The sequence below is a fragment of the Pristiophorus japonicus genome, chromosome 3 (assembly GCF_044704955.1).
Source record: "Pristiophorus japonicus isolate sPriJap1 chromosome 3, sPriJap1.hap1, whole genome shotgun sequence".
In the NCBI taxonomy this organism is placed as follows: domain Eukaryota; kingdom Metazoa; phylum Chordata; class Chondrichthyes; family Pristiophoridae; genus Pristiophorus; species Pristiophorus japonicus.
Window position 1 is genome coordinate 289420176 of NC_091979.1, and position 13670 is coordinate 289433845.

Sequence of the window (13670 nt, forward strand, 5' to 3'; positions counted from 1 at the left end):
AGCTCAAATCTCACCCAGACACCAGCTTGACGTGCTACAAACCAAAGAGGGTTGTTTTAGATGAATACCTTCTAAGTAAGCTATTTGACGTCAAAATCTGTCTTACATTAGATTATTGCAGACATCCCAGCTATGGAGGTGCGCACTAAAAGCAGTATGTGCCCATCTCCAGAAATCCACTTGGCAGCTCCACTGAGATCAATGTTGGGAATATAAAGACCAAATAGTTTGCCTCTGCAAAACTTGAAGTGATAGAGTTTAAGTTGATCAAATAATCTTCTAAAATAACCCATCTTGGGTCTGAAGCAGATTAAACTGGTGCATAGGGAAGCTCTGAGCTAGCCCATCAGTTGATAAAGCAGTTGTGCAACAAACAATGCTAGATTGGCTTATGACTTGCTAACTGGCATGTCTACACAACAGGAGCAGCACTAAACTGATCAGTATAACTAACTTGTGCTGATCAGAGCACATAACAGTAAAAAACAAAACCATATGTAATTTGATTTTGGAAACCGTGGCTTGAGCACTTTAGGTGCTGAGTTGCTAATCATGTAAATCAGGAGAGCAGGTACATAGAAGATGCACTGAATTAAGAGAGCAGACCTTGCATCAATTTATTACTGGGTTACAATTCAATGCTCAGTGAGCTTGAAACATTGGTGCCCATTTTGTGCACCAGTGTCATTAAGGCCATATTTGATGCAAAAATAACCGAATAAATATCTAGCATTATTGAGCACGGCTTATCTGGATTTGTCCTTTTGTCCTTGTGGATGCATTTGGAATGGAAACAAGGGAGACTCCATGTGTGCAGGAGTTCTCAAATAGACATTATATGTTTCTCAACCAGCACTTCCTGTGAACACTGCTCTTTGCAGGGAGAAACCGAACCACAAAATTAGCTGTTCCTTCACAGAATATGTTTTAGACATTCATAAATTGGAAATGGCAATGATTAACTACTCCAACCCAAAGATTTTCAAATAAGAACAAAAATGCCGGAGTTTGATTTGGGGCCGGGAATTCGAGGCGGGCAGGCAGCACGGGAGGCCGGGTTTCCGGGAGGTCCTGCCGTTTTTACTGGCAGGGCCTAATTTGAATGTGAGGTCTCGGATTCCCTTGGGAGACTGACTGGTTGTGGGCAGGTAGGCCTCAGTAATGTATGTACATAAGGTCTGCCCACCAACAGGGGGCACTACCGTTGGAGGTCCTAGGGTCATAGGTTCACTCGTGCTGGGCCTGGTATATAACCTGAACTTCTCCTTTGTATCTTCACTTCTGGAAGCCATTAAAGACTGACCAGGTTACACCTGGTCACTGGCTCACAGTACAGAGTTCATTGTATCATTTCATACACAACAACTGGCAACGAGAATACAAACCCATGCAAAAGTATGGCGAGCACAGCACGATCGAGTACTGTTGGAATTCTCGAGAGATTCAATGAGGGAGAGGATTGTGGAGATTTCACGGATTGTCTTGACCAGTACTTCGTGGCAAACGACCTAAGCAAAGACGAGGATGCTGAAAAGCACAGGGCAGTTCTTCTCACCCTCTGTGGCCCCATGATCTATGCACTCATCAAAAATCTGCTCTCACCCACTCTTCCTACAGAAAAGGATTACAAAGAACTGTGTGTTCTAGTTTGGGAACATCTTAAATCCACGGAAGGAATCCTCATAATCAGATATCACTTCTATACGCACGTTTGTCCAGAAGGCCAGGACGTAGCGGCATTTGTTGCCGACCTGAGACGTCTTGCAGGGCCTTGAAAATTTGGACCTGCATTGGAAGACATGCTGCATGACTTTTTCGTGATCGGGGTCAACCACGAGACAATCTTAAGTAAGCTGCTGGCTGCGGAGACGCCGGACCTCAGCAAGGTCATCACCACCACCAGGCTTGCATGTCCACGCAGAAAAGCACGAAGCAGATATCGCAACAAAAAAGGAACTCCACGGCAAGTACTGTGTACAAAATTGTATCGACGGCCAGTAGAGCTGTACATGGCAGGGCCGTCTCGACTGCGTCTGCAAGACAGAGAGCCGCTCAAAGTTCACCATCGAGGGCCTACTCGACAGCATATGCGAGAACGGGAGCCATTCAAAGTTCGCCATCGAGGGCCTACTCAACTGTGTATGCGAGAACGGGAGCCGCTCAAAGTCCGCCATTGGGCGCAAATCCGAGCTCAACGTGTTGGCGTTGCGGGGGCAATCACCGACCCCATCAGTGCCGCTTCAGGCAGTATGTATGCAGAGGATATGCGAAGACGGGTCCACAACAGACCAAGTGAGCTGCGACACACCACGTGGATGATGATCAATCCAGCATGGATCTGGTGATGCATTTGAGAGCTCCGAGGAGGAAGTGTATACCGTACGTGCATTCCTAACAAAGAGCCAACCGATAATGATGGAGGTAAAATTACTAGCAAAGAGCCAACCGATAATGGAGGTAAAATTAAACGGCGTGCAGGTATCCATGGAATTAGACACGGGTGCGAGTCAATCGCTAATGAGCCAGAGGACTTTCAAAAAGCTGTGGGAGACCAAGGCAGGGAGACCCAAGCTTAGTCCGATATATGCAAAATTGCATCCCTACACCAAAGAGCTCATACCAGTGATCGGTATTGTAGCAGTAAGAGTGTTGTACGAGGGAGCGGTTCATGATCTACTGTTATGGATTATCCCGGGCAACGGCCCATCGTTATTCGGCAGGAGTTGGCTCGAGAAAATAAAATGGAAATAGTACGATATCAAAGCTTTGTCAACAGCGGATGATGATTTGTGTGCTCAAGTGCTGAGCAAATTTCCCTCACTGTTGGAACTGGGAATTGGCAGCTTCAAGGGAGCCAAGGTGCAGATTCACCTAGGCCCAGACGCAAGGCCCATCCATCACAAAGCCAGGGCGATCCCGCACATGAGAGAAAAGGTCGAGCTCGAATTGGACAGGCTACAACGCGAGGGGGTCATCTCACCGATCGAATTTAATGAATGGGCCAGCCCCATTGTTCCGGTGTTAAAGAAAGATGGTACGGTCAGGATTTGTGGAAACTACAAGGTCATGATCAACCGAGTTTCAAAACAAGATCAGTACCCACTACCGAAAGCTGATGACCTGTTTGCAACACTAGCCGGGGGAAAATCGTTCACCAAATTTGATCTAACGTCGGCCTACATGACGCAGGAACTTGTTGAATCATCAAGGAAACTAACGTGCATCAACACGCACAAAGGACTGTTTATTTACAACAGGTGCCCTTTTGGCATTCTTTCGGCGGCAGCCATATTTCAGAGAAACATGGAGAGCCGATTGAAATCCGTCCCCAGGACCGTGGTATTCCAAGACGACATCCTAGTCACAGGTCGTGACACCGCCGAGCACCTGCACAATCTGGAAGAGATTCTGCTTCGTCTGGACAAAGTGGGACTCAAGCTGAAATGTTCGAAGTGCGTTTTCATGGCATCAGAGGTCGAATTCCTTGGACTAAACATTGCTGCAGACGGAATCAGACCTACAGACGCGAAAACAGAGGCCATCAAAAATGCGCCCAGGCCCCAGAATGTGACGGAGCTGCGTTCATTCCTGGGTCTTCTCAACTACTTCGGTAACTTCTTACTCAAATTGAGCACAGTATTAGAGCTTTTGCACAAGCTGCTCAGGAAAGGAGACGACTGGGTGTGGGGTGAACTTGAAGACAGAGCCTTTGAGAAGGCTAGAAATCTGTTGTGGTCCCACAAGCTACTGGTACTGTATGACCCATGCAAGCGTGTAGTTTTGACCTGTGATGTGTCGTCCTATGGGGTCGGCTGCGTACTCCAGCAAGCCAATGAGTCAGGCAAATTACAACCAGTTGCATACGCGTTTCGAAGCCTGTCCAAGGTGGAAAGAGCCTACGGCATGATAGAGAAAGAGGCTTTAGCATGTGTTTATGGGGTAAAAAAAATGCACCAGTACCTGTTTCGGCTTCGCTTCGAGCTGGAAACCGATCACAAACCGCTTATATCGTTGTTCTCGAAACACAAAGGTATCAATACCAATGCGTCGTCCCGCATCCAGAGGTGAGCGTTGACATTATCTGCCTATGATTATGTCATTCGCCATAGACCAAGCACCGACAACTGCGCAGATACCGCAATTGAGCCGGTTACCGTTGTCCGCACAAGAGGTGGAAACGCCAATGCCCACAGAGCTATTCGTGGTCATGGATGCCTTTGAGAGTGAAGGGTCACCTGTCACTGCTCAACAAATTAAGACCTGGACCAGCCAGATTCTGACCCTATCAGTTGTAAAACATTCTGTTCTTAACTGGAACTGGTCGACCATCCCCAAGGAACTGGGTGATGAAACCAAACCGTACAGCCGTCGCAAAGATGAGCTTTCCATCAAGTCTGACTGTTAACTGTGGGGTAATCGTATTGTAATGCCCAAGAAAGGCAGGGCGAGATGTGTACAGGAGTTACATAGTACGCATTCCGGTATTGTCATGATGAAGGCCATCGCCAGGTCCCATGTTTGGTGGCCTGGCATTGACTCGGACTTACCGAGTCATTTGTGCATCAGTGCAGCACTTGCATGCAGTTAAGCAATGCCCCAAAGGAAGCTCTGCTCAATCTGTGGTCATGGCCATCCAAACTGTGGTCTAGAATCCACATCGACTTTGTGGGCCCCTTCCTCGGTAAAATGTTTTTTGTGGTGGTGGATGCATACTCCAAATGAATAGAATGTGTGCCACTTCCACTGCCACCATTGAGAACCTGAGAGCCATGTTTGCCACATAAGGTCCGCCAGACATCGTTGTCAGCGACAACGGACCGTGTTTCACGAGCCTGGAGTTTCAAGAGTTCATAAGAACATAAGAACATAAGAATTAGGAACAGGAGTAGGCCATCTAGCCCCTCGAGCCTGCTCCGCCATTCAACAAGATCATGGCTGATCTGGCCGTGGACTCAGCTCCACTTACCTGCCCGCTCCCTGTAACCCTTCATTCCCTTATTGGTTAAAAATCTATCTATCTGTGACTTGAAACGCAACGGCATAAAACACGTGAGATCAGCCCCATTAAAACCCGTGTCCACTGGGCAAGCGGAGCGGGCGTTCAAACCATCAAGCAGAGCCTGAAACGCGTAACTCACGGTTCCTTGCAGACACGCCTGCCACGCATACTGCTCAGTTACAGGACAAGGCCACACACGCTCACCGGGGTTCCATCTGCAGAACTATTGATGAAGAGAGGCCTTAAAACTAGACTCTCTCTAGTCCATCCTGACCTTAACGATCATGTCGAAACCCGATGTCAACGCCAGCAGTGGTATCACGATTGCGCCGCAGTGTCACGCGACATATCTGTAAATGGCCCAGTGTATGTATTTAGCCATGGTCAAGGGTCCAAGTGGCTCCTGGGCAATGTTACAGATAAGGAGGGTAACCAGGTGTATATGGTTAAGCTCAAGAATGGGCAGATGTGCAGGAAACACATTGATCAAATCAAACTAAGACACACTGACGAACCGGAACAGTTGGAAGAAGACACTGCAAGCTTAGACGACCAACCAACTCATGTCCAGCCATCAGAAGAACCCACTGTGGTCAATGCCCAGCCCCAAGTCGTGAGAGACTCGGAAAGCACTGGGATTGTACTGAGACGGTCAATCAGGGAGCGAAGGGCTCCGGATCGTCTGAACTTGTAATATGGACTTGTGCCAAGAACTGGGGTGGGGGGGGGGGAAATGATGTAATGTATGTACATAAGGTCTGCCCACCAACAGGGGGCACTACTGTCGGAGGTTCTATGGTCATAGGTACACTCGTGCTGGGCTCGGTATATAACCTGGACTTTTCCTTTGTATCTTCACTTCTGGAAGCTATTAAAGACTGACCAGGTTACACAGTATCATTTCATACACAACAGCCTCAGTTGCGAGGGGTCAGTCCAGAGAGGGATCGCAGGAGGGGTGTCAGCGATCGGGAGGGGGGGAGTCAGTGTTTGGGAAGGGGGTCGGCGATCGGGAGAGGGTTCGGGATCTGCAGGAGGGGGTCGGCAGTCGGGAGAGGGGGTCGTCGATCGGGGGGGGGGTCGGCGATAGGGATGGGGGTCAGCAATCGAGAGGGGGGCTGTCGGGAATCAGGGGGGTTTAGGATCAGAGGGGGAACAGAGGATTGTGGGGGTGGAATTGGAGATCGTGGGTGGTGGGGGGCGGCGGGGGGAGTTCGGCCAGGGATTGGGAGCGGGTGGAGGATCAGCAGGGGAGCCTCAACATCATCATTGCGGGGGGGCGGGGGGTGATGGTGGGGGAAAGCTTGGCAATGCAATTGGAGGCCTCATGGAGGGGTCTCCGATCACGGGGTTGGGTTAGATAGGGACCCTGGATACAGGAGGTAGGTATAAAGCCACTTACTTGCTGGATGAAGCAGTTCCTGCCATGGTTTAGCTGCCAGGTTTCACGAATTGTGTTTAAAAAAAAGGGGAGGGGAAAATAGAGGCTTCCAGCCTCATTACAATATTTAAAATGACATTCCGACCCCTGGGAGCGGGGTGGTAGCTCACCCTGGAAAATTGGAAATGGGCAGGGTGGAGGCGGGATCAAGTCAAGATTCACATTTTTAGCAATTTAACTGCCTCCACATCCCAGACCCATCCATTTTCTGATGGGAAAGTTCCAGCACATTAGTGCAGATTTTTCTGCAGCAGGACATCTAGCAGCATCTGCCGTTAGTTAAACTTGCCCTTGCACATTTAGTTTTTTTATATTTTTTCCATGGCAAGTTGCTGAAAGGATTGAAGGATTGTGAAATTAAGAGCGCAAAGACTGAGAAGGAAGTGTAAATTAGAGTTTGTGAATTCAATGTCAATCCAGTGCAGAAAGAGAAATAATGATTGGGAAAGAAAGATTATAATAAGAGAGAAAAAAAAGACAGAAAGGAAAAGTAAAAAATGTAAGTTTTTAAAGTCTCTATTTTTTAAATCTCCAAATTAAAAGCTGGAATGAGAATCCGCACTTGTATGCCAAAGAGGTTGACTGGCTGTAATTAACACTTATCACGTCGTGAAAAGAGTACTTAAACTTGAAATGACGAGACTTTACTTTCTGTGCCAAGTTCAGATCTTATCTACCGTGCAAATACAATAACTTCACACTATTCAATGCATTTCAATAGTGAGTCAGACAGTGAGATGGCATTTTCACAAAACTAACAGCGGAGTGGCGCAACTCGGACAACAACGTTTGGATATTCGAGTTTAACCGCGCATCTGCCCTTCGCCGGAAGTTGCTGAACCATTTGCGCATTAATAATAGCGAGCGCCGTTAGCCTCACCATTATTTAGAGAGCAAAATCTGGCCCATAGTTTGTCTTCTGAACCCTAAGAATATGCTACAGCCTGAATTTCAATCCAAAGCTGTTTTATTTTCTATATGATATATGACAGCTATGTTATTTGAAAACCTATCAATGCATAGAGTGTAGTCAGATTTACCAGGGCTGCCAGTCCAACACTGCAACAATCAACTGAAGATGGCAGCAATTATGTTATCCCATGTCAGAACAACAGGAAGGGGAGAGGAAAGATTTCTCATATTATGCAATATGAAGTATCAGTCACATCGTAACAATTTTGCTATTAAGGAAGAAGATAAATACAGTGTTTGCTACATAATCTTTGTTGTGGTTGAGATTGTTTCTGAATGTACAATTTTAATTTAAATAAATAAAGATCTGTCATTCAAATCTGTATTTTACCGCTTGAATTGGCAACAAGCTCATCAAATCACTGAAAGCCTCCTCTTCAATCAAAATGGCCTTTTCGATCAGTACGTATGCATCTAACAGATGACCATGCTTTATCTCCTCTTCTTTACTGTATTTAGCGAGCATGCTTTCGGAAAAGAAAGTTGCAGTAAAGCAGTGTCCATATTTAAATAAAATCCTTGATCTAATGCTAAAGCTTCCATTTTTCTTTCTCCTCTCCTCAAAAGAGAAATAAAAATAATGAGTGTACAGTCTTACGTGGGAGAACGTAGCATAGTTGCATAAATTACCGGCTGGGAATAGTTTGCGTATTAGTATGTAAGTTTGGACATCTGGGCCCTGTGTCAGGGGCCGCAGTGCTAAGGGAGGCGTTGTTCACCTCTCGAGGCACAAGGATGGGAAACGCGCAAATTAAAGAGCTGGGCAGTGTGTGCTGCGAGTAAGGCCTGGGGGGGGTAAAACAAAAACGAAAAAAAAAACAGCAGAACATTCCTAAAACATTGCCCACGCCACCGCAACACAAATCGCACAAAAATTAAATACAAAAAACACTCGGGTTACTTTTACAGCACATTACCAGCATGGCTGGACCGCTCTGATTTCCCAGGTGGTCACTGTGGGTGCACTTCCGGGCGGACAGGTCAGGCAAGAGTCAAAACTCGCGCCGGTGTCACAACCAGATGCGTTGCACACCCGGCGCAGCTCTTCCCAGTGATCCTGCTCTGCGCTGCCGCAAAACCCGACTGCAGGATTGCGACGGGGCGCAGGAGACATCACCGCGCCACCTTTCACGCCGCTCCGGGGTGAAACCCGGAGCGCAAAGGACTGGACAATCCAGCCCAGCGATAATTATGAGTAATTACTTCTCTGACCTGCATTCTAAATACATTCAATTTTTGGAAGTATATAAACAGCTGCATTAATAAGTTGCATGTAAGTGAACATACATTAGTACATCAACATGTTCTGCCATCATGTCCACTGATTCTTCTCTGTATCCATGTTGCAGCATAATATTTGCGAACTGTTCCATTTTAGCACAAGCTGAAAACAGCTTTGTCATATTCTCAGGTTTCTTTAGTTTAGAATCGTCTAATGCTTTCATGGACTCTATTTCAATGGACATCAACCTACAATAGAAAAACGACTTTAATAAATAATATACATAATTTATATCTAATAAGTCTCGCTATGAAAAAAAATATACGACTGGTGAAAAAAAAGCAGCTTCTAACAACTTAAAGCGAGAATCAAGTAACAGTTTAACAAACATATTGGGAGTAATTTGACTTCCACTGCTCGAGCAGAAAACTAGTGGAGAGGAATAGCTCCCCCCCGCCCCACAATTATAGAATCTTTTGGCTTTCAATTGCACATTGCTGGGCGATCTGCTCCACCATCCAAGGGGCAACGATGAAAATGACCCTAATTGTGAGCAGAATGTACCAGAAAACAAAACTGAGGGGCCGAAATTGCCCACCACTGTTTCAGATGTTTTTACCAGCATGGTTGATGCGGTGGCCTCCTGAGCAAAATTCTGCTCTTTGTTTTTTTTTCCAGCAGCCCGGAAGTTGATCACAATGTAGGCAGCAGTGTGGCGGTGAGCGGAAGTTCGCACACTAGAGGAGCGGAAGTTGGGGGGTGAGCGGAGTGTAGTACTGATGACGTCATCGCGCTGGCACATCACCAGCCTCTGCGATTCTTGAAGTTCGGTCCACTGGGCCACTAGGGAGGGTTTCAGCCGGGCCAGCGGCCTGGCACCCAAGACGGAGTGCCAAGCCGTCATCTAATGGTAGCCACACCGTCATTTTAGAAGCACTCCAAGCACAATGCACTGGCAGAAAAAGATGCCGGTGGCACTGAGCAGTAGCAGCAAGATTTTCTCCAGCTAAATATCGGCAAAACGGACAGTTGTCTGCACCTTTCATTTGGTCATGTTGCCCTCTAACATGTTGTTCCCACATTCCATGGTGCACAAAAAGCAACAGGTTAATAACCTTCTTAAATGTATTTTATGATATTACTCTTTCAATATTAATTTTGAAATATTCTCTGTTACTATATTTATGGTAGTGTATTATAGTTTATTACAGTTGTCTTGTTATTTTATTTGAGAAATTGTCACTGGAGTAATGAGCCACAGCTTCAAATTCTCATAAGCCTGTCTGAATTGTGGAATGGAAGACTGCTAGGAACATAACCTGTTTTACAATTCCAAAGGATCAAGCTCAATGCTTGCTGGGCATGTCTTGCGCAAGCTAGTGCAACTCTATCTAGAGTGCAGCTTTTTTCACAATAAACATGTGGCTGAAATGTGTGAGCCATATTCCAACCAGATGAGTTGTGCTTGGCTTTCACATGGAATGAAGGAAATACCAAGTAGTCAAAGGCCCATTCTTGGAGATCCACTCAACACAAACTACGCCTTCACCACTATCACAGCCACACAACCACTAGGCATGAGAGGCATTGTATTCAACCAACATGACCACCAACATGCAAGACCTCCCCATTCCCCAGAATACAAGATCAAACAAGCTGCATCTGTGACCCACATTGCACCTAGTGCAAGTACAATCCTGCCAAGAAACCTCAATGTGTCGCTGCATTCTTTCCACAAGAACAATGCCACCAAAACGTGCAGTGACACCATAAAATATAGATGGGAATGTACATTTTATATGAATGAATATGCACCAAACTGTGCAATAGTTTCAGAAAATATATGCATGAATGCACCTTTTTGAGAACCTAATCGTTATCAAAATCCAATGGTAGAAAGGCATTTATTAAATAACCAATCACTTTTGAAAGATGAGTGCTATCAAGCTAACGAAATACATTGTGAGGTTGATATTCTTAGTTTCACTTATTACTTGTATATTAGAGCGGAAGCTGTTTTTTTTTTACAGTTAACATGTGCAATACCTAGAAATGCATGGACGGCAACACAGGTGAAATGCTGCAAATCAACAGTGGCAAAGAACATCTGGAAATGTGTCCCATGGTACCTGGTTACTATCCAGTTCAAGGTTAAGGTTGACATCTCTCATTTTGTTTTGAATAGATCCCAAAAATGTTTCAGCCACTTATTATTGTAGGGAGGACATTTCAGGACCTTAGTGGGCAGAATACAACCAGCAACAGGAGTTGTGCTATCTTGTGTACTGTCATCAACGCTTGATTTTCAGTGAATAGAACAAGCAGGCAGGAAGCTAGGCATGCTTGAAATCAGAAGTAAAGTTGCTGAATCATGAGGTGGTAGCTCCCAATTATCAGTATCTAATGTGATCTCAAATTCTGGTCAGGTTATTAGAGACCAGTGTCGAGCAAAGGTGTGCTGTTTCACCACAAAGGAAGGAACTGGGCAAATTTAAAAAAAAATACCTTGGGCTGTTTTCGTCAACTTCAGTGACTGGTTACACAATGGTGTTAGCAGATGCCAAGCAACAGGCTGCCTGAATGAATTTCAGTGGAGATATGTTTCATGCAATTGAGTGGCCTAAAGGAGTTGGGGGCAGGGGAGGGGGAGATTCATAAAATTGTTTGTTGGCTCTTTTTAAAACTAAATCGTTTAAAAAACACTTTGACTGTGCTTGACTTTATGGCCGCGATATTCCCGTGCTGAGTGTTGGGAGTTGCGGACGGTTTCCGGAATAAAATAGTGGCTGCCTCATTTCTGTCAACTTCCGCCAAAGGCCGCTCTGGCCACCATCTTGGGAAAGGCAATAGCGCAGCCGTTGCCTGCGTGCAACAGAATAATTCAAATGAGGCAGATTGTGACATCTATAGGTATCGCCGCAACACTTTACGTCCTCTCTTAAGCACACACAGCTGAACATGCGTCCAGCTGCTCGAGAGGTGCATCAAGAGTGCTACTTAAAAGGATACAATGCAACTTTGAGGCAAGTTGCTTTTTGGTTTTATACTGATTCCTAATATGTCCTCACTCTACAGTATAAATGCACACGAGGCCCATACTTGAGAGAAGGTCACTCTGTGACCAGTAACCTTTATTAGCCAGCACTGAAGTGATGAAGGTGGGTGGAGCTTCCCCTTTTATACCTGAAAGTCCAGTTTAGGAGTGTCTCCCACAAGTTCACCTCTTAGAGGTCAATGTTTTCACGGTGTACAACTTAGGTCAGTTTATACATGGGATACAATGAGAGTTAAATACATGACATCACCTCCCCCGCCAAAGTCTTATTGGGATCACAGGTTAAGTCTCTCTGGCGGTTTACGCTCCCTTGCAGAGCGCCTGAGTTGGGGCTCTGGTTGTTGGGCGCTGGCCTGACAGTCTGCTGTTTGCGGTGCCTCAGGCCTGTCTGGACTGCCCACAGAGACAGGGCCCTCCTCCGCTTGGTTCCGGTGTTCGATCACCTGTGGAGGAGTGAACTCTACATCGTGTTCTTCCTCTGCTTCTTCTACGGGGATGCTGAAGCTCCTTTTTGTTAAATCCACATGTTTGCGACAGATTTGTCCATTGGTATGTTTAACTACCAGAATCGTATTCCACTGTTTGGCAATCACAGTGCTTGCGAGCCATTTGGGCCCTGCAGCGTAGCTGAGGACAAAGACAGGGTCATTGACATCAATACATCGTGCCCTCGCATTCCCGTCATGGTAGTCACATAGTGACTGGCGCCTGCTCTCAACAATTTCTTTCATGGTGGGGTGTATAAAGGATAACCTGGTTTTGAGCATCCTTTTCATTAGCAGCTCTGCAGGTGTGAGCGAGTGTGGTCGGGATCTATTGGCCAACAGGAGGCGTGATAAGCGGCTTTGTAGGGAACCCCCTTGGATTCTGAGCATCCCCTGTTTGATTATCTGCACTGCTCGTTCCACCTGGCCGTTTGAGGCCGGCTTGAACGGTGCCGTTCTGACATGGTTGATACCATTTCCTGCCTCTGAAGTCCTGGAATTCAATGCTTGTAAAGCACGGGCCATTGTCGCTGACCAAGATGTCCGGTAGAGTATGGGCGGCGAACATTGCCTGTAGACTTTCAACCGTGGCAGAGGATGTGCTTGAATTGAGACTGTCACACTCGATCCATTTGGAGTAGGCGTCTACTACAACCAAAAACATTTTTCCCATGAAAGGACCTGCGTCGTCCACATGGATGCGTGACCATGGCTTGGCGGGCCAGGACCAGGGGCTAAGGGGGGCTTCCCTGGGCGCTTTGCCCAGCTGGGCACACGTGTTGCACCTGCGAACACAAAGTTCCAGGACTGCATCTATCCCTGCCCACCAAACATGTGACCTGGCAATTGCCTTCAGCATGACAATGCCCGGATGCTCATTGTGGAGTTCTCTGATGAGCGCTTCTCTGTCCATCTGGGGCATGACTACTCGGTTTCCCCATCGTAGGCAATCGGTCTGAATTGAGAGTTCATCCTTGCGCCTGTAAAATGGTTTGAATTCCTCAGGGCATGCCCCGTACGTGGCTGCCCAGTCCCCCTTCAGGACACATTTCTTGACTAAAGACAGCAGCGGGTCTCTATTTGTCCAGACTTTGATCTGGCGGGCTGTCACAGGTGAGCCTTTGATTTCGAAAGCTCCACCAACCATGACCATCTCAGCAGCATGCTCGGTTGCCCGCTCGATGGTGGCTAGTGGGAGCCTGCTGAGTGCATCGGCGCAGGTTTCATGCCCGGTCTGTGCCGAATTGTATAGTCATAGGTGGCTAACGTGAGTGCCCACCTCTGTATGCGGGCCGATGCATTTGCATTTATGGCCTTGTTGTCAGCCAAAAGGGACGTTAGGGGTTTGTGATCTGTCTGCAGCTCAAATTTCCTGCCAAACAGGTACTGGTGCATTTTTTTTTTTTTACAGCATATACACTTGCAAGCGCTTCCTTTTCTACCATCCCTTAGCCCCGTTCTGCCTGAGACAGACTTCTGGAGGCATAAGCTACCGG

At 46.7% G+C, this 13670-nt stretch overlaps 1 protein-coding gene across 2 annotated transcripts in view; it reads right to left on the minus strand.

Annotated features, from left to right (window-relative positions):
- LOC139260323 (cilia- and flagella-associated protein 46) overlaps window positions 1-13670 on the minus strand; it is a 681403-nt gene that overhangs the window by 278514 nt on the left and 389219 nt on the right. For both annotated transcript variants that reach the window (XR_011592768.1, XM_070876797.1), the window contains exons 38-39: window positions 8700-8882; window positions 7744-7879 (exon numbers count right to left, since the gene is read on the minus strand). Coding sequence is in view for 1 of the 2 variants with exons in the window: in XM_070876797.1 (XP_070732898.1) it covers window positions 7744-7879; window positions 8700-8882 (319 nt within the window). In the remaining variant the exon portion in view is untranslated. The remainder of the gene's footprint in view (window positions 1-7743; window positions 7880-8699; window positions 8883-13670) is intronic.